Raw genomic sequence first — 20740 nt, 5'->3', positions numbered from 1 at the left:
TGAAAATGTGAATAAGATTTCCCCAGTTAAGTTTGTACGTACAAAGGAAAGCCGATTATGTTCAGATCACTTTACTATGGAGATGAAACAGCAGACTGGAAAAAGAGTAATTTTGAAGCCAAATGCTATCCCAACTGTGTTCCAAAAATCTCAGTTTGATACCTATGCTAAAAATTTTACCACAATGTTTAGATATATCTATATGACAGTGATATGTTTTAACTGGTTTATAGTTTTGAATAGTACATGTCTCATGTAGATACCCATGAAAACTGTTCCTCGCCTATAAGAAAACTCTTTGTGGTATATATTGTTTTATAAAAATGTATGACAGGCACTTTATTTATTAGATAATTTGGTATATGTTTTGATGATGTCATATGCCTAATTAAAGCCTTCTGTATACATTATTGTTGATGATGATCTTTTAATTAATATCAATGAAATTATAGGAAATACACGTTGGTAAGTCAGAGATGGAAGAAAAAATGGTTTGTGGTTACAAAGAGTAAAATCGGCAAATGAGGTGAGTGATGGAGCATTAGATTTGCAGGTCACAAAAGTAATGGGTAACAAAGAAAGTGTAAGTATGAGGGATGGTGCTGGGGCAATCACAATTGAAGACAATGTAAGTACTGAAGGCAGTGTAAGTATGGAATACAACGTAGGTAATGAAGACATTGAGGGGGTCACTGAAGAAATTTCTAGTAGTAATGAAGGTGTAAGTATACTCGGAAGGAAAAGAAAACTTGAGGATGAAGTGATTTTGGATGAGGTAAGCACTGCTCTGAAAAAGGCTCATATTACTAGAACATCTGGAGCAGTGAATCATGATCACACATATCACATCAGTAAATCTCGTTGTAGTTTGAAACAACAAGTCGATGATGTTGTCAGCAAATTGACAAAGTTGCAGAAGAGGTATAAAGTATCCAAACGAAAGACTCGGCGCCTGAAGAGAAAGGTTGTGACTCTGAGTTCAGTGGTAAGTAAGTTAAAAAAGAAGAGTCTTATAAATAGTGATTGTGCCTCAATCTTGGAAACAACCTTTTCCGGAGTTCCAAAGGAACTGATGAAAAGGTTGGTGTCGCAAAAGAAAAATCCTGGCGCGTATCCACCTGAGCTAAGGTCATTTGCTCTGACCTTAAAGTTTTATTCAACGAAGGCATACAATTATGTTCGGAAAAGTTTCAAGCTAGGGCTGCCACACGTATCTGTGATCCGATCGTGGTATACGTCGATGGATGGTGAACCCGGTTTCACGAAAGATGCCTTGACAGCTTTGAAAGATAAGGTTCTTGCTGCAAGAAGAGATAGTGAAGAAGTTGTTTGCGCTCTCACCTTGGATGAGATGTCTATACGAAAACACGTTGAGTGGGATGGTAAGAGATGTCGACCTCGGAACGGGCATTGAAGACGACTCTCTACCTGAAGCTACCGATGCTCTTGTGTACATGGCCGTTTGCGCAAACTCAGGTTGGAAAATACCCTGTGAAAATTTTCTGTTGAATGGGCTGACTGGTGAAGAGAAGGCCAACTTAACGAAAGAATGCATTCGAAAATTGCACGAAGTCGGGGTGAAGGTGCTTTCTTTCACATGCGACGGTCCATCGACCCACCAGGCGATGTTCTTACACCTGATAGCCTGCAGGCGTATTTTCCGCATCCGTGTGATCCAGAGGCCAAGATCTACGTGTTTCTGGATGCCTGCCACATGATAAAGTTGGTGCGAAACACAATGTCGGACTGGCAAGTTCTGAAGGATGAAGAAGGGAACACAATTCAGTGGCAATTCATCGAGAAATTGCATCAGTTGCAAGAATCAGAGGGTTTACATCTAGCAAATAAGCTTCGGGCAGGGCATATCAAATGGAAACCACAGAAGATGAAGGTAAACCTAGCAACACAGGCGCTCAGTTCGAGTGTCGCTGATGCTTTGGAATACTGCGAAGGTAAGCTGAAATTGCCACAATTTCAGGGATGTGGTCCAACTGTGAAGTTTATTCGTGTTTCTGATCGCTTATTTGATGTTCTGAATTCCAGAAACCGGCTGGCGAAGAATTACAAAGCGCCAATCAGGAGATCGAATTATCAGTACACGAAGAAGTTTCTGGACCAGGCGAATGAGTACATCCGAAATCTAAAGGGTCCTGATGGAAGATCGATTCTCAAGTCGAAAAGGAAAACCGGATTTCTTGGTTTTTTTATTTGCATCAAAGCAATTTTGGGATTGGCTGACGATCTGGTTATGCCGGAGAAACCTGTCCTGAAGTACCTTCTGACGTACAAGATGAGTCAAGATCACTTGGAGTTGTTCTTCGGTGCTGTGCGAGCATGCAGAGGATGGAATAACAATCCAACCACACGGTAGTTTGTAGCCGCGTACAAGCAACTGCTGATGAGGCACAATATTAAAGGAGGTCATGGAAACTGCGTTGACTTTATGCTTGACAAGAAGAATGGCATTCTTCTGCATTGAGAATTCATCCCAGTGAATATACACAAGATGGTGAATGAATTTATCCTCACAGCTTAATACTGAAGAAAAAAGTGGCAATGTATTGACATTATTGCAAGTGTAATCCTCACAGCCTAATGCAAAAAAAAGTGAATTGAAGAAAAAATGTCAATGTATTACAGCAACTGTTAGCATTACTGCATTTTATCAAGTTTATTTAAATATACAACTATACCATGAAGAGATACCACACTCTGTGCAAGCCATATATAGCTTCCAAAACATTGCCAAAATCATGGGATGATATGTAATGAAGAAAACGCGTAAATGATATACTCTTGGCAGAGTGTCATTTGGTTGTGGGTAGTATATGATCGAAGAATTTTTCCTCTTACTTCTGTGATCAATCATTTAAGCAAAGTGTCACAGATAGAATGGTTTACATGCTTTGGCACCTGACAACAGTAGATAGATTTTTAGATTAATTGTAGAATAGAGATAATTAAATACTAACATGTAAAATGTACTTTGCACAATACATTTATACTGTGTGCTTAATTTTTTAATAAGTTCACCAGTAAGTAGCTTGTTTTTATCCTTTCCAATTATAACAAATACCATTATTTTTGTGGTACTTTAAGGCAGACAGTAATCCAATCTTCTGACCCTTTGTCCCTATTTAGTTTTTACATACCATCGATCTCATTACTTCATGTTAGTAATAATATCTTTTCCACTGTCTGGGCCAATCAGATTGTCGTATTTTTTTCGCGCTCTTTTTTATTTTTTGTTTATTTCATGTAATTGACCGGAAATTGTATTTAAAGTAATAAGGTACGAGCTGGTCTTTAAATATAAATTATATAGCGTTTTATCAGTTTATTATTTTCAACATTTGAGAAAAAAATCATATTTTAGAGCGCTCAAAGGGAAAACGGAGAAAATATTAACATCGTGAACGGTCGGTACATATGTGTTTCGCGATATACGTATTTCACATTTAAAGCTTAAAACACCCTTAAAAAAGTTTAGGATGCCTTTCAAAAAAAGCTAGTTGGGTAATAGTTGTTATAACTACCTTATATTCAGTAAATCGTAAAATTCTATATTGAAGGGCCTAACGAAGATGACAAAAACGGCGAGCCGACGTCCGCCGAGGTTGGCGAAGCCGAAGAAATCGCCAAAATGGTATGAATTTTTAAGACATGTACTCGTAATAAGTTTGGACCGGTTTTTGATAAAATATATCATAGCTAGAGCATGCATGTATCTATCTTTGTTTCTAAGCATATAGCCCGCAGAGCTACAGCCATGTATAAAAAACATGCTACCTTTCCTATACGTAATTAAAGGCTTAGAAACAGCATTGTTATGATTAAGGTGTTTTGTCCCCTCATATATAAATAATTTTTCTCAAATATCTTTCACACAGATGATAAAGAAAGAAAACAATTCCAAGGTAAACCATTTAGAATTTATTGCTCCCTTATAACAAATCATGAGGAATAAAATTATATTGACCATAATTATTTTTATTTAGGAAAATGTTACAACTGTGGCCAAAGGGGCCATAGAGCTGCCACGTGCAGAAGAAGTATGTGTTTTCAAAGTTTTTTGATATCACAAAGCACAAGTGTTGAGGGGAAATAGGAAACATTTCACCTGTCATATGTATTTGCTCTTATTAATTACAATTAAAATATTGATTTATTTCAGAATTTAACAGAGATCACCAAAAAAGTAAGAAATATGCTGTTATACCATATAACAACTCTTCCACTGATGAAAAAAGTCATATATCTTGCAACCAATAGGAAAAGTCACAAACTATTGCATGACTAATACTAGTATTTATTAGATATAAAATATAAGCCAGTTACAGTAATTGTTGCATGTATTTTGTAGAAAAAAAATGCTTCAAGTGTGGGAAAGTGGGCCACTTGGCAAGAAACTGTCAGGCCGAACGTCTTGGCCTGACATATGTCTTAAAAAATTGCAGAGAGTGCACATTCAATGTTGCAAAATAAATTATTGTTTTTCACTATTTTTACAAAATGCATGTATTATATAATTGTTAATAATTTTAAAAATAAATTTCTAAAAGTTAATGTTAAAGTTCCTAATAAAATAATCCATCAGTATTTTGTGATACCTTTCTTTTCAAACACATTAGCAACACAACTAGTTCATCAGAGATTGCATGGTTCTGCAAATATGTGATAATGAAAATGACTCAAAATACAGAAATGCTTCTGCATAGAGCATAATTTGGTGGAGACAAATGATATGTTGTGAAATACTAGGATTGGTGCATTCTGGCCAAACAAAAGTACTCAACAAACCCCACATACAACACATGTTTATTATAATTAGTTAGCCTGGAAGTTCACAATATGAAGCAAGGGAAAAATGTATTGGCCTCTTGAGGACTATGAGGGATTCACCTGATTTAAACCTAGACAAGGACATGCCTCGTATACCATTTGTGTATTCCTTTACTTGACTTGCCCAGAGGGGCATCAGGCAAAGCATATGGCATAAGCTAGTAACTAACTGACTAAAGTTTTAGTTTAGAATAAGTTATTATAATATAACATTTATAGTACGCGCGTGCTGATTGGTCGAGAAGCGTGTTTCTATAACTGTATAGAAACACGGGAATTTTCCCGCCGAACTTGTCAAGCGAAGTAATGTAATGAGAATTTGTAATTGAATCGAATTATAATATTTGTAAAAAATCTTTTTATTGAGTTATATTATAAAAGAAATAGAAAACATTTTTCCTGTGTTTCTATACAGTTATAGAAACACTTGTGGGAGTTTGGGAGAACTCGAAATAACGTGGAAAAACTCGCCCTACGGGCTCGTTTTCCCACTGATTATTTCTCGTTCTCCCAAACTCCCACGCGTGTTTCTATAACTGTATAGAAACACGGAAAATGTTTTCTATTTCTTAAATAATTAACTGAAATACTTAAATACATAATATGATGGAAAAACCATAATATTTACATACCTGTCACCCAAGCTAGCCCAAGATCGATTCAAATATCATTACCACTTTAGCCGTTTTTAGATTTCTTTGACTAGGCCTATAAAAACAAAAACGATTTAGAGAATCGGAAAGTACACGACAATCAAAAGTAAACGACAGATTTTCGCACGTTTTCAAATGGATTTATACTGTGCTTTCGTTTTTCATCTGTGATCAGGTATTAAGGCTGATAAGCGACGTGTCTTTCTAACAATTCTTAAATAAATTTCTCGCCTACTACTAGTTGACTAATCAATTAGTTGACTAATCAATTAGTTGACTTGACTGTTCTTAATTCAAAAGAAAATATGCAAATATTTCGCTAGCGAACGATTTCGCTGTAAGTAAAAATCCGCCTTTAGCTTCAAAATTGTTCCGATTTCCTGTAATTTCAGTATTTGCTTAATGTCCGTTGCGGCAGGATTGTTTATTAAACAAAAAGTAAAACACACGTTCAGTCGTTCACAAAACAACGAATGCAACACGTTTACTGACAAAAAGTAACCGGGAAAAAGATCACTGGTGTGGGCTCAATATTGAGCCGTGTCAGTGGTCATTACCATGGCCAGTTGGGCCCATATCTGGCGTCAGCACGAAAAATCCGCCATGTTTCTTGCTTCACTTTTTTGACAGGAGGAGCCGGTCCTCCAGGAATTGTCATATAGCTCAGTGGTGAAGCCACGCACGTTCGGGCCACTGGTTCGGGCACGTCATTCCAACGTCACTGCATTCGTCATCAATTAGTACATAGTCTCCTGAGCCACGGGAAGAACAATGTTGTCGCAGACGAGGAGTCACGAACGATCAGGGACCTAAACGACTGGAAAATCGATCCGAGGGTCATCAAACACCTAATCAAAGACTGTCAAGTAGATCTCTTTACATCTCGAATGACCCATCAACTCAGCCGATACGTCAGTTGGCGGCCGGATCCGTATGCGATTCATACAGACGCCTTCACGATGGATTGGGCGAAATTGATAGCGTACGCATTCCCACCTTTCAACTTAGTTCCAGCGGTCCTTCACAAAACGACTTGGGAACGACTCAAATCTCCTGAAAAACATGTCCTATCGGAAACAATTCATCCCCTGTTCCCAGCTCTAAAACTAACCGGGTGGAGAGTATCAGGAGACAGTTCGAAACAGCGGGCATTTCAGCAACGGCTATTGACCTGCTCTGCAACAACGTTAAGACCTCATCCACCAAGACATACAACTGTTCCTGGTCCCAAAGACGTAGCTGGTGTGAAAGACGGGAAAGTGATCCCGTACATTGTCCAGTCTCTGAGGTCTTAACGTTTTTGGCAGAGCAGTGTTCGGAAGGGAAGCAGTACAGAACTATTAATATACTGCGATCGGCTATTTCGTCAGCACATGTTCCCCTTGATAATAAGCCAATTGGTCAACACCCGTTAGTTGTTCGGCTAATGAAGGGAGTCTCGATATCCCGACCCCCTCAACCTCGGTATCAGCATACCTGGAACGTTAAGACAGTTACAAATTACCTGGGTAACTTGGGAGAGAATTCAACGTTACCTGCAAAGCAACTGTCACCAAAACTTTGTATGCTGATGGCATTGACCTGTCCGAAAAGGGGTTCCATTATGACATCTTTAGACATAAGATACATGCATTATTTCCCAGAAGGTGTAAAGTTCTAGAATTAGGAAAGAGAATTAGAATAAGGTGTAAAGAATTAGGAAATAAATCATCACAGCTAAATTGCAATTAGTATAATTGCAAAGTTTGGCTGCTGCAAAATGTCAAATATCAACTCATTTAGTTACACACTACCGGCCGTAATAAAAAGCATCGAAAATTGCCAACTTCACATTACTCTATATTCCGTACATTCAACTTTAATTTTAGTAATTTTACTAAGTTTAGTATGCACGAAAATTGCATAAATCAATTTTGCAAAGGGTCTATTTTGGTATAATTGCTCTATCCAGTGTATTGAGAGATCAGAGGTTTGGCGTGAGCAGTTATAACTTTCCGGTGTCACGCGCGGTCTTATATACACCGCACAATTTCCAATCTACATTGGCAAAAAGAAGTTTCATAAGCTGCATATACTGTATAGCATTAGCAATCTATTAAAAGTGGTATTATACGTAATAAACATTTGAAGGTGCAAAATCTATCTTCAGCACATTTACCTCGTAGGTCTGAATTATTACTTGATTCTCTTCGATGCGGTCGTCGTACGCAAGCATTAGCAGAGCCACAAACTTTTTGTTCACCTGAAACAACGATGAGAGTGCTGAACAATTAATGTTAGGTTTGAAGGTAACGTTGAAGCTTATGAATAACAATAATAACGCGATTTTGTAAAAAAGCTGTACAGGGTGAGTAAAAAAAACTGACACCTTTGAAATTCAAATTAGCTGCGATGTGTCTGTAATCGGCTGTAATGTGACAGAAGTTGTCTGAAATATCTCATGGGTATACGAAGCATATCAAATAAGTGAACTCATTAATTAACCTAGAACATAAAGTTTGTTCGCTTTGGGAGTTAAAATGCATTCTAAGCTCTGTAATAAAAAAGAACGTTGAGTTAGTTCAATTGACCGTAACGAAAAAGATGGTGGCATGTACATTTTACCAGAATGCATTGCGGGCATAAGAATGATTGACTGAAAAAAGATGGCAAGAAAAACTCTTAATGACGTGAAATTTTAACCCAGCGAAGAAAATAACTTTCTATTTTATGCTTGACCTTTAAAAGACGTCAGTTCGCTTTCTTAAACGATTTCCGACCGCAATGCACTCTGGTAAAATGTACATCCGCCATCTTTTTTGTTATGGTCAATCGGTTTAAACACTTTCGCATTAATCAACGTTTTGTTGATTGTACAAAATGGGAATTGTCAAATTCCAGCAATAAGTTCGCGGCTAATTTGAATTTCAAAGGTGTCAGTTCATTTTTACTCACCCTGTATATCTAATAAACTCGCATCAAATGTGGCACAACAACTGCCCAGAATTGACAAAACAACCGACCTAAGTGCCTCCGTCGGGAGAAGTACGAAGTCTTCTACACTAATTCTCCTAATATATTCCTGATAGTCGACACTCTTTAATACATTGGCAAACTTAAGTTGCAACGAACGAAAATCGCATCAGTAATTGCAACTGTAAATAGGCCTTTATGTTATAAGAATTGTTGCAGTACATGACATACCACTCTGGTAGATTTCCCTCATTAACAAACATCTGGTCCACTTCCTGAAAATTTCAAATGAACAAATATTTTAACGGGTGTTCGTTAAACTTCAACTTTGTAATTCCCCCAATTAGGGAAATGTTGTAGAGACATTTTGAGCATGGAGCAATCGCTGTTCCAACGACCAAGTTCCACGCTCAGCCTCTGAACTAACAACATTGTTAGGGAATAACCAGGGTGCGGCGTCTAGCACAGCGAACGCCATAAAATATACAACACTATAACATCTCGATCTTAAGTTTCGATCTATTAGGGCCCAGGACGGCCTTTTTTTGTATGGCTAGCGTAGTGGTCATTGCAGCCACAGCGGAAAAATCGTTAAAATGATGAGTAATTTGGGACATAATATCGGAGGCAAACGCCCTTCTTGGAATATTGTGCCGCAAGGAAGAACGCCACGAGAAGCTAAGTCATATCGGCACTATAGGATGATAGAAAACATGAAAGACACTCCAGTCTAATGCTTTATTAGCGTAAGAGTACTTTACCAGAGTCCTTTAAGAAGACATTTTCCCTTTTCAGTTCCTCAATTTGCATTTGTAACAGATCAGATGAAGTACCTGTAAAGCAATTATGCATTCGGTCATCATGCCGCCTATGCAGATCATGTTGTCCTAGATTTTAGCGGCAAACGTAAAGTTTCAGGGTGTACTACAGTATCTCTAGATAAAGATACGATATTCTTGCAAGCACGTAGGATTATTGTATTCCATTAAATGTAGAACATTGCTTCGCGCACTGCACCGGAGTTATAGCTGTGCCAAACTAATAGTTTAGCTGTGCTTCCTCACGTATCCCTTGCACGAGCTCCTCTCTTGCCAAAAATAGACAAAAAATATACCACAAAGAGCAGCAATATACCTAAGCCAGGCGTATCAATATTTTTGACAAAAGATTCGTTTAGTTTTTTCAAAGTTGTGTTTTCTTCTTCTGATAAAGATTGGCTGAGTGCTTCCAAAGCTGACTTCTCGCGATCCAGTGCTTTAACTTGAAGATAAAGTTTCCGACATACTTCTTTTGCCGTTGTCGTTGACATTTGTTGCAAACTAGTAGTTTTAGACTTATTATTGTCTCGATCAACTTCGACAGAATCTGTGTGGCTCTTCTGCGAAAGATAAAATGTATATATCGCAAAATATTGGGGACTACCGCAAGTAAACCAGAGAGCGTTTCGCTTCGACCTTGCGTTTAAATATGCAGATCAGGATGAATATCCGAAAGAAATTGGTAATGAGTTACAATCCCTATACTCGCGCTTTTTCATAGTCCCCGCATGTACACAATTGTCCTAGTCATCTTCGTGTAAGTGTCAGTTGAGGGGGTACCTATAGGATTCCTTGTAGAAACTATACTCAATAGAGATGATTAAGGGGTTGTTTACATGAGCCCTACCTGTAAGGCTGTGTTTCACCTCTGTTTACAGAGGGCCTGGACGCCACGTTTTGGTGCCAAAAACCAAATGGCTGGAAACAAAAAGACTATTTTCACTATTTCACATTAAAATATTTTTACTTTTCCAAATGATTTTTCAACAGTATACTCTGTCAGTGCTTTGGAAAATTAACGAAGAAAGCCGGAACCGTCAAATAGCATCGTTGCTGACGTTAACTCTTTACCCCTACAGCGAGGGCTAGCCCTCCCTGTTACGTTTATATTGAAAATTTCCAGCCCTACCAAGCGAGATCCCGGGTAGTAGATATAGTGAGATCTTGCTTGCTAGGGCTGTCCTTTCTCTCATGTAAACGAAATTGTTCTTTTGTATGGATTTATAGTTGCACGCGCGATCTCGCTTGGTAGGGCTGGCTTTCCCTGAAGGGCTCATGTAAACAGCCCCTAAGGTTAATTACATTCAAATCATTAATTAACAGCAATATGGCATTTTAAAGGAAACTTATGTTTATATGCACAAAAACCTACAGAGGCAATTCGAATAAATTTCCTACTAAAACGTTTAATCGAGAGACCCACCGTATACAGTTCATACATGGTGGGTATAGAAAAAAACAAAATGGTCGACAGTTTTGCATTAGCAATCATTAGCAGGGCTAATGCAGGAGAAATTAAAACAATAAGTGCAGTCAGTGGCGTAGCCAGCCTGACGATTTTGTCCCACTATGTAAATTTCGAGTTATTATAATTATTCATATCTTTAGAAATTCATTGTTTTCGCAGTCAATGAACACCAAAATATTAGCATAGCGGGACATATTGTCAGGCTGGCCACGATACTGAGTGGAGTACAGTTCCAAGATATCAAAAACAAATCAACAAAATACGAGATTACGCACTTTTTGAACTTATCTTTACCGCTTTTTCTTTTCTTACTGCTTTGTTTCCTGGAATATGGTTTAATATCAGCATGATTGACAGCTGTACTTGAATCATCATCAGATCACCACTAACACTGGGTATGCCATCGTCATTGCCAGAACTGGCATGGATATTGATTTCTTCTTTCTAAATAAAAAAGAACATGTTCAAGCGCGTGCACTGATAGCGTGTCCTTCGGCGAGACAAAAATTACGCAACTAGATCTTTGATTATCTTTGATTATCTTTGATTATCTTTAAGGCACTGTTGCACGGTGCATTAATTTTTGAAAGATGTAAATTTGGCAACCACGAAACTTGTGTCTATAACTTTCCATGGATAATTCTTACACGTCACATTTTCCAGACGCATCACTAATTTCCATTTCTTAAAATATACAGGTATTAAATTGCATTGCAAGTTCGTGTAACACAGCCTTTAATTGGAGTATATTTATATATTAATGTTCATATAACCCTAAAACAACCGCTATCTATGAAATCAGTCAAATGTGGATTAGCATGTATGTAACTTTCAAGACAATTAAAGACAACCTTGGGTAGAATTGTCAAGAGTTTAATGTTCAGGTTCATGTTCACAGGTTCATCCGCAGCAATTTTAGTTCTTATATAATAACATTTCTAAATGAATACTTCTAGATCTTTGTTCAGAAAAATAGTAAAGATGGGATGTATGGGCAATTACAAATCAATTAAGTAGCCTACACTCATTGCTTTAGGCAAAACCAGTCAGCAAAAGCTGGCCCTGGACCCTTTTCTTGTTGATTGTGATAAAATACTGAAGTGCACAGAAACTGTAATAATGTTGCATTTCATTCCTCATTCATATCATCTAATTCTCAATATAGAAGTATTAGTATTATCCAAGGTTTATAAAGGGTGTATTAGTATCCAATACACCCTTATTAGGTTTATAAAAAGTATTAGTATTATCTAAGGTTTATAAAATTATTATTATCTAAGGTTTTAAAGTTAATATTAGATTGAATGATTTAATATTAGATTAAATTGACGCATCGATTCTGCCTCTATAATGAATACAATTGGTTTGTATCCTGAGCAACCTGGTTCAGATGATATATATATATATATATATATATATATATATATATATATATATATATATATATATATATATAAACCCTATATATTTTATTAATATAGGGTTAATTTTATGTACAAGGTGTCTTTAAAAAATACTAGAACAAATTGAATTATGCTGGCATTCCAATTTAGCTGATCACTTTACCTAGACCACAATTAATTGAACTGATCAAATTGATATGTGCATACTAATGAGCATTAAGCTCATTTTAAGGCATATGTAAACAATGTTTGGGTTATATTATATATGTGACAAATTGTATAATTATAACAATTCAGATTTAATTATAGTTTATTGAGCTTCATTGTACATCAATTTGCTCAAAACTAGTCATCTTCAAAAAGTTAAATGAAAACAATTAAATGCTCTATCAAATTGAACATATATGTTATCATATGATATTTTTACATATTTTAACACACATACATAGCCAACTGATTGCCAGCCTGGCCTACAACCGTCAACCAGATATTTAAATATGAATAAAAGACTAAAATAATTCTTTATTTTGGTGCTTGCTAAGTCTTGATATGGATCGACTAACAAGCTTCGATTGATCAAGTAATAAATTAATTTCAGGTTATTGTATGTGCATGTAAAATATTCAATAGATGAAATGTACCTAGTTTATTTTTACTTTGGGAGAATTTGGATGAATGAAATTTAATTCATATGAAAAAAAATAATAAAATAAAGCTCTTCAGATGAATGCATCTTAATAGGTAAAAGTTCTAACATCTTAAGAAAGGATTAAATAAATAACCTGCATGATTTAATAGCATTTGTCGGAGCTAGTCACACAGGTTAATCATTGGAGTTCTTAAGTCTGAGTTCTGACTATACATTCATTCTAGTATTAAATTACAACTAACTCAAACATATATATTTACATAGAATGTGCACATACAGCGACAAATGTTGTAGTAGATTACTTTGCAGGAGTAAAATGCAAAAATTTCCACTGTTTATACAATTTCGAGAGTTCGCCAGTTGGTCTGGTCAGATAATGAAACTTTCATAGTTCGGATAAAAGAAATGTATAAACCAAATCATGACAATTATTGGGTCCTACTAAAAACCGCCCGAGACCATAGGCGGCCCAGAACTGATCTCGCTGACCTCGCGCGACGCTCATGTTGTCTGAGCAGTAAGACTGTTCAGCGTCGCGCGAGGTCAGCGAGATCAGTTCTGGGCCGCCTATGCCGAGACCGCCCGAGACTGCCCGAGAGTATAGAAAAATAGGTACGCAATGCGTACATGTGGGTAGCCTGTAAAACATTATTAACTGCGATAAAGCTGCTATAGTGGCAAGTAAATATCAACTGATGCAATAAAATATTATTTTCTAGTCTTATGTTCTAATGCCATAGACAAGGGAATAAAGCCCTATAGTTAGCTGGTTGAATACAGTTATAACGAAGTCAATTTAGTACACAAGCTATATATTATAATATTTTATTGTATTAAATACATTTTAGACAGATCAAAACATACATAAGTATTTTTACAAGAGATAGGAAATGACATTTTTGCAGAATAGGTGGAGAGAACAAAAAAAGACAGTAAGGTTCCGGGATGGTGGCACACATCATCTGATAACATAAAGCTTAGTTAAGAAGGAGAAAAAGGTTTCAGACTTTTTCAAATGATCATCGTTTTGATGTCCTTTGATTATCAGCAAGATTGGCTATTTTGTTGATAAATCAATGTTATAGTTATGTTAACATTCAATAAAGGTTAAATGTTATTGTTCCAGTAAGATTATACCACTTGTTTTCCAAAGTTTATTGGCAATACGTTCACCATTATAACTGAAGATGATAGTATGATTTCATTGATCCAGTAAGAAGGTAGAGATGGTTTGCAATGTTGATTACAGATAACTTATCAGCATCAATTAGCTGGACATAATAGCACCAGTTCGTAGGTCCAAAAAATCTCTGTGGCTTTTTCCAAGTTTGAATTTAATTATCAGTTGACAATATCTTATCACTGTGGTAATCAGTCCGACAATCAGTCAACATTGAATGCCATCATTCATCATTGATATAAATGTGTAAAAATTGTTTCAAACATTTCAGCATAACAATTTCAAAGGACTCATCTATGTATCTGAACAATATTTTAAAGATTTTTGTTCAGTTGAAATGCACTTGTGTTAAAAGTTTTGTTTTTTAAAAAAATATGTTTTGTTAGTTATGTTCAAATAAATGCTTCTTTTTAAACTCCAAGACATTTGGTTTAGTAGCTGCATGTCCACAAGCAAGAAATTGACAAGTGAAATATTGCATTATAATTTATAAAACAGGGCAACTTGTTACTACCATTTGCAATAAGGTAATGTATTTGGTTTAATAGCTGCATGTCCACAAGCAAGGAATTGACAAGTGAAATATTGCATTATAATTTATAAAACAGGGCAACTTGTTACTACCATTTGCCAAATTATAAGGTAATGTATTTGGTTTAATAGCTGCATGTCAACAACCAAGAAATTGACAGGTGAAATATTGCATTTTGATTTATAAAACAAGGCAACTTGTTACTACCATTTGCCGAATAAGGTAATGTTTCTATTAGTGTAACTTTGTAGTTGTAGATTCAACGCTCACCGATTAACGCTTTTTCGTCTTTTAAGTACTCGCCTTCGCTTTAAAATTTGACAAACGTATTAACGTGACTTCGGTTGCTTCGAATTCCGTCCTTCGAAAACAACGAAATTTTCCGGAAGTAGAAGAACCACCGTTCGTCATCTTTCGTATATCCGACGATTACCGAAGATGTGGCACCCACACACACACAAACATCCGGACACTTTTTCGACTACATAGTGGTTAGCCGCGCATGCGCAGGCTACCCACAAAAACCGCCCGAGACCGCCCGAGAGTATAGAAAAACCGCCCGAGAGTATAGAAAAACCGCCCGAATATCCCCTAATCGTTCCAGGCTACTAAGTTCTTGGTCCTGTAACAGAATATAGTGGAATTATATTTACCAAAGATAGTCCGGTATGTTTTTCTCTCTTCTTCTTTTTACCCATATCATTTCATTGTGTTATTATTTTTAAAATCAATCGATATAATTTGACATAATATTGTTTCAAACTGTTTTGAAACTATTAAAACTTTTCTCGTAAGGCAACACATCCTCACTCTAAGAATACCTATTATAGGTATATGTCAAATGCCGTAAGAATATGCATTATACATAGTTCAAGCCTCTAACACTTGTAGGACCCAGAGCCCAGAGATTGGTCCGCGTGATGCGCATACTCTGCGCATATGGTAATATCACACAATATGGCGGCTGCCAAAGAGTGCGCTAAATCGTCAAAGCGCTAGTTTAGAAAACTTACGCGAATTAACCGGTACAATAGAGAAAAAAAAGACCCCAAAGCAGAGCGACTTCTTCCTCACGTACGATAGCAGTGGTAAAAGAATACGTGATTCCAATTACAAATACCGCTCTGTTGCTGAACGCAAAAAAGCAAAAAGCGAGCTACCTCTGGCCAAACTAGTAGTGTTACTGGTAAATTAATCATAATATTTGTAGAATATCTGCAATATATATATATATATATATATATATATATTGCGTGATAGCGCTGTCACAGTAAATAATTATTGTATCTTTAGAGAGCGACGACGTTGACCTTTGCCCATTTGAATCAGATAGTGGCTTTGATTTTGACATCATTACTGAAGAATCATCTGATGTTTCTCTACAAAGAAGTTAGTCTCATCCCTATATACCGTGATGTTTCATTTATTACTACTACTTATTACGACTACTACTCAACGCTGGCGTGCAAGCATTACTGTGCAATTCATATGCAAAGTCTATTATTTATAATTTGTAGAAAATTTGACCACCTGTATAGCAAATTGTGAAAGTTTGACTCAAGAAATGAAGTCCAGTACCCAGTCCATGTGGACAAGAAGAATGCAGTCTGTGGATGCTGCATGGGAAAATAGTAGATCTGCTATATTTGCTGCTGTTTTAAAAAGTCAAGCAATTCCTAAAACTGGGGCTGTTTGCTTCTTGTGCGGAGAAGACAGAGCTGTTGTTCGGTGTCGCCACTGTGGACCAGATGCATTACTCTGTAACAATTGTGATGAGACAGCTCATGAGAAAAAACCTTTGCATGACCGTGATATTTGGATAAATGGATTTTATCAAGCAGTTCCTCCAACTGAAACAGTCCTACCAGATGGATCTCCAAGCTTCAACAGTAAGTGATTATTGTAAATTTATTAATTCAAAAGTTATCATTGGTTTGTTCAGATGCTGACTATATTCTTGATAATCTTGTTCCAGAGACTATGAAATATATCAATTATAAATATTGCTATGCATGCATTTATTTTTTATACAATCATTTCAGGTAAACTACAAGTAGTGGTTCAGTAATCTTATACTGTATAAAATAGACTGATTATTACATTTTTTACAGGAAAATATGCTCCATTTTTATTTTGCAAAGAATGTATTTATTGCAAGGGCCAGGATACACTTTCTATCATCCCCTCTAATGAAATGTGCATTCTTATAACAGCCAAAGGTACGAGTTGAGCTGTGTTGTACAGTGCTGTGCACTACATCATGTGCTCTAAAATTGTAGTTACTATCAGCTTATCTTGATTTTCAATGTTTTCTTGCAGGAAGATTTGATTTGTATTCATTCACATACAGTTGCACTGGATGTGATCAACAGTTCTCACCATTAACACTGGAGAAGATAATTAATGAAGGGTATTGGCCAGGTGGCCCAAAGAATCTTAATTACATCTTCTGTGAAGATGTGTTCAGAGTTTGGGATTCACTGCGAAAGTATATGCCAGGCACATCTGAGACAGCATTTCGTAGGTCCTTCGCCTCCATATCTAGTGAAAAGGGCAGGGTTAGTAAATCATACTTAGGTCACTGTACATAGATCAATCAAATTTTGTACCTGTAGTGGTCTAAAACTGTGCATAATCTTCTTGATCAATTTTTAGTCAGGTATCATCAACGCATCAGTGTTTCATTGTGCATTCAAAGAATGGTGTTTTGCCATGCATGAAGTTGACATCTTACAAGAAAAACAATGGGCAAATTGCCCATCATGTTTTAGATCCTAACATTCGTGTCATGTTGATGGAAACGCTAAACTTTATAGATACAACAGTGTGCCAAGGTATTGTGTTGTTGCCTGGCTAAAATCATACTGACCAAATGTCCATGATTTATGTAATTTGTTTATAGAGGTGAAAGAAAATGCTACTATGAAAATACATTCATTGAAGATGATGAACTGGTAGAGGAGCACTTGAACAATGTTTATTCCAACAACTCAGCTAAGGTATGATCATGATTGTGAGGAATTATGGAGAATTGTGCAATGATAACAGTTTTGTGTACAATGATAATATACCAAAACTGCATAAGAGTTGTACTTATAAATCATATTCAATCCTCCTAGGGTCATTCAAGTAGTTCCTATTGTGGTTCCTCTCATTGGAAAGCTGCAAGTAATACGGTCAACCGCCAATCCAAACTTGATGAAACTGGTCTTGTTGTAGCATGCTGTAGACATTCTCTGGCTCAATCTGCTGTGAATATGCATCAAGGTGAACTGTATGGTACACACATTATTTGCAAACCAACCGACTAATTCACCATAAAGTTAAGTTCTTATGGCAAGATGTGATTTGTAAGTACTGGCCTTGGTTTATTTCGCTTCCCAAAGATTTGTCACCTGATGAAGCCTTTTTGATGGCACCAGCATTATCTATCATGCATAGTAAAGCTCATGTTTGGTCTTGCCAAGTATTTTAATAAAACAAATGTTAACCAATTTTAATTAGGAAAATCATTCAAATTGCATACTTATAATGTTCATTCCTTTCAGGTCACATGGGGTGGACGTTGGCAAATTGGAAGTGGTTACACTGCAGGTGAAGAGGTTGAGCAAATCAACAGCTACATCTCGAGATTGGGATCAACAACAAAATACATGCATGCAGCAGGTACGTAGCTGTTCGAATTTTTAGGTTTCCTGTAAAATGTATTGATTGCGTGTGAATTTGCTGTGGTTTATTGATTATAATGTCTGAATGTTATATTTTTCATCGTTTTCAACACTTTGTTACATTAGACTACTTACCTCTTAATTTCTGAAGACTTACATTTGCCATTGACGGATTAAGCTTTTTCATTTATATACGACAGGTCGCAATGAAGCACAAACGGAGCATGTTCTTCACTGGAACAAGTTAAAGATTCTTAAGCTGCCAGTCACTCTTTGCAAGGAATATGTTTATGTATGTTTGTTTATTCGTAAATTTTATTAATCAATAGTTTTTCTCAGTAAACTAAAAATAGACTTTTGATATTTATAATTCAATTCTCTTGTGACAGGTAAAGAAGTTAATAGAAGAAAATAAGAAGGAACTTGATGAGCTGGTAAACGAGCTAAATCTTTCCGCGTATCGTGAAGAGTTCGGTAATTGGGCTGCTGAAATAACAGCGTGTGGGAAACGTACGTAATTATACGCATTTTATTCATTTCAACTTGCTTGATTCAAACGCGTGAGGTGTATCAGGTGGAATGTTTAAAACTCGCAAACTACTATACAGACAGTAGCGTGTACATGCTCTACAATGCCGGTTATAGGGCCTAATTCCACGGGCGCCTTTCTCCGCGAAATGCGAAATATTTCGCCTGTTTCTTTTGAATTTCGACCACTTGAAAAAATTAACTCTGCTTCATTGCTCACAATTCAAAAGAAGCAGGAAAAATATTTCGCCTTTCGCTTGAAATTTTAGCCCGTAAAATTAGGGCTATAGACTAACTATATATAGTTACCTGTACTTACATTTGTGTTTCCAGGGTCGAAGTTTGAGATGACGAAGCGTGAAGGTGATCTTGTTTCTTACTATGAGCTGTATACCGAAGTTCGCGAAGCTATCGCTTTGAAGCCGTTCCTCGATGTTGCTGGTGATGAAGCTGAAACAGAAATAAACGACGGGAATTCAGGATTGTATGCTCAAGCCTTGGCAAAACATCAGGAAATGGATAAGAAAGAAAAGAAATTAAGAAACCTTGAATCGACTCTATGTATAGTTGGAAATGAGTTAGGGAAGCAACAAGCCCTGCAAGAGGGGAAAAATCTTTTGGCTGTTAGAAAAAGAATTTCTATTCGCGAAGTGATTGAAATGTTATGCTTTTCTATTTCACAGCAAAAGAAAAATATTAGCCGCCTAGCAGGTTTAAGTATACATTTATTTTAACAGAAACTTTAATAACAGAGACTTTAAACTGTGGTCGTAGTTAATAATGTAAATGTTTTAAATGAAAGTATGTATTTAATATACTGTTGGAATGTTTCAGATTCGTCGAAACAAAGGGCTAGATTGCGTAGCAAAAATGCTCTGGAAAAGAAAAAACTTAGCGATTCCAACACGCAATATAATGTGGTAAATCGGTTGTTAGAAACTGATCCTGAAGAAGATGATATCACATATATATATGCAAATTTATTATGCAAAGAATCATACCATTCGCATTTGTGCGTTTTCTGTGTTAACATTTGCCATTGTTTCAATAAAATAATAACACGATCAGATGAATTTCGGGTGAATATTGTTCAAGAATTTATATTTTGCCGCTAAATTTGTGCCGCGAATAAATTCCGCGATCAAATTCCGCGATTATGATTATGAATCAATGTAATGAATAATTAACCGTGAATAAACATACACGCGGACCAATCTCTGGGCTCTGGGTCCTACAAGTGTTTGAGGCTTGAGGCTTGAACTATGTATTATGCATATACGGCATTTGACATATATTACTAGAAGTTACTATCGCAAGGGAAGTGCTGGCATCGCAAGTCCATTTATCACATGTTGAAGAAAAACAACGGCTATTATAAGAGGTGGGTGGCGGCTTTTCGGGTCGGTTGTCGTGCGCTTGTCATCACGCGGAAATACAAATCAACACAAATCGTTCTTTGTTTTGACTTCAAGCCGCAAGTTAAACTGCTCAAAAAAACGAGTGCTTCGTTAGATTCAGTGTTCACTTGCGGTTTGCCTACGAAGTGGCAAAAACGAAAACTTTCTATGACCGCCATTCGTATTGAATCTTAAAACTCATTGTCATCGGATCAGATGGCATTGCGATTTCTGTGTAAATACTTGACCGATTTTAATAAAAATTTTTAGGATCCATTTTAAGGAGGAAATTGTCCTCAGGAGATACATTCTTTTTTTAGGTCGATATGTTGCCAATTCGCCATAAATAATATCAATTTAAGCGCGTGCTTATTGCGTGCTCGAAATGTTGTCATGCGGTTCGAAAGGCAACAAAACTCTATGGTGCCCTCCTCTAGGGTAAATTTGACCCCAAAAATCGATTCCTGATATAAAATTGGACCAAGGGGTCAGTTTTTCGGCTTTTTTTGCCCGATGTTATTTTCGATATTTGTATTATTGTGAAATAGTATTGCCGGTGAATAATTCATATCATCATGCATGTTTATACAAAAAAAAATCGGCAAAAATCCTCTAAAGGCTCGATTTTGACGCTAAAGGTATCAAAATAA

The 20740-nt window shown here is 36.5% G+C and overlaps 2 protein-coding genes and 1 long non-coding RNA gene across 9 annotated transcripts; 2 read left to right on the top strand and 1 right to left on the bottom strand.

Moving 5' to 3' along the window:
- Positions 1-4333: 4333 nt before the first annotated feature.
- Positions 4334-19289, bottom strand: LOC114538194. Of its 7 annotated transcripts, none has more exons than XR_003688688.1 (10): positions 19239-19289; positions 19013-19143; positions 11009-11177; positions 10113-10183; positions 9582-9825; positions 9209-9280; positions 8679-8722; positions 7654-7737; positions 5475-7151; positions 4334-4664 (listed from the first exon to the last, which is right to left on the bottom strand). It is a non-coding gene; the product is annotated as an uncharacterized LOC114538194 (long non-coding RNA). The 7 variants fall into 7 exon arrangements; XR_003688689.1 differs by lacking the exons at positions 19013-19143; positions 19239-19289 and adding an exon at positions 14768-15011 and having other exon boundaries at positions 5475-6312; positions 7031-7151; XR_003688686.1 differs by lacking the exons at positions 19013-19143; positions 19239-19289 and adding an exon at positions 14768-15010 and having other exon boundaries at positions 5475-6312; positions 6492-7151.
- Positions 15467-18020, top strand: LOC114538192. Its single transcript, XM_028559346.1, has 6 exons — positions 15467-15683; positions 15791-15886; positions 16015-16386; positions 16609-16716; positions 16817-17055; positions 17153-18020. The coding sequence occupies exons 3-6, from the start codon at positions 16062-16064 to the stop codon at positions 17273-17275; spliced, it is 795 nt and encodes a 264-aa protein (XP_028415147.1). The 5' UTR covers positions 15467-15683; positions 15791-15886; positions 16015-16061; the 3' UTR covers positions 17276-18020.
- On the top strand, positions 18082-19441 carry LOC114538193. Its single transcript, XM_028559347.1, has 4 exons — positions 18082-18163; positions 18366-18457; positions 18555-18675; positions 19027-19441. The coding sequence occupies exons 1-4, from the start codon at positions 18151-18153 to the stop codon at positions 19425-19427; spliced, it is 627 nt and encodes a 208-aa protein (XP_028415148.1). The 5' UTR covers positions 18082-18150; the 3' UTR covers positions 19428-19441.
- Positions 19442-20740: the final 1299 nt, after the last annotated feature.

The sequence above is a fragment of the Dendronephthya gigantea genome, unplaced genomic scaffold, assembly GCF_004324835.1.
Source record: "Dendronephthya gigantea isolate DGI-Jeju-01 unplaced genomic scaffold, DenGig_1.0 000177F, whole genome shotgun sequence".
Lineage (NCBI taxonomy): Eukaryota > Metazoa > Cnidaria > Anthozoa > Malacalcyonacea > Nephtheidae > Dendronephthya > Dendronephthya gigantea.
Note: the sequence above shows the minus strand (reverse complement) of the source record. Positions and strands in the feature narration are given on the sequence as shown.

What these genes read in the sequence shown, in the direction of transcription:
- LOC114538192 (XM_028559346.1), top strand. Translation starts at nt 16,062, where the DNA reads ATGAAGTCCAGTACCCAGTCCATGTGGACAAGAAGAATGCAGTCTGTG. An exon ending in CATTCTTATAACAGCCAAAG is followed by an intron (nt 16,717 to 16,816) that starts GTACGAGTTGAG and finishes GTTTTCTTGCAG; the next exon opens with GAAGATTTGATTTGTATTCA. An exon ending in TATCTAGTGAAAAGGGCAGG is followed by an intron (nt 17,056 to 17,152) that starts GTTAGTAAATCA and finishes ATCAATTTTTAG; the next exon opens with TCAGGTATCATCAACGCATC.
- LOC114538193 (XM_028559347.1), top strand. An exon ending in TTTGCAAGGAATATGTTTAT is followed by an intron (nt 18,458 to 18,554) that starts GTATGTTTGTTT and finishes CTCTTGTGACAG; the next exon opens with GTAAAGAAGTTAATAGAAGA. An exon ending in AATAACAGCGTGTGGGAAAC is followed by an intron (nt 18,676 to 19,026) that starts GTACGTAATTAT and finishes TTGTGTTTCCAG; the next exon opens with GGTCGAAGTTTGAGATGACG.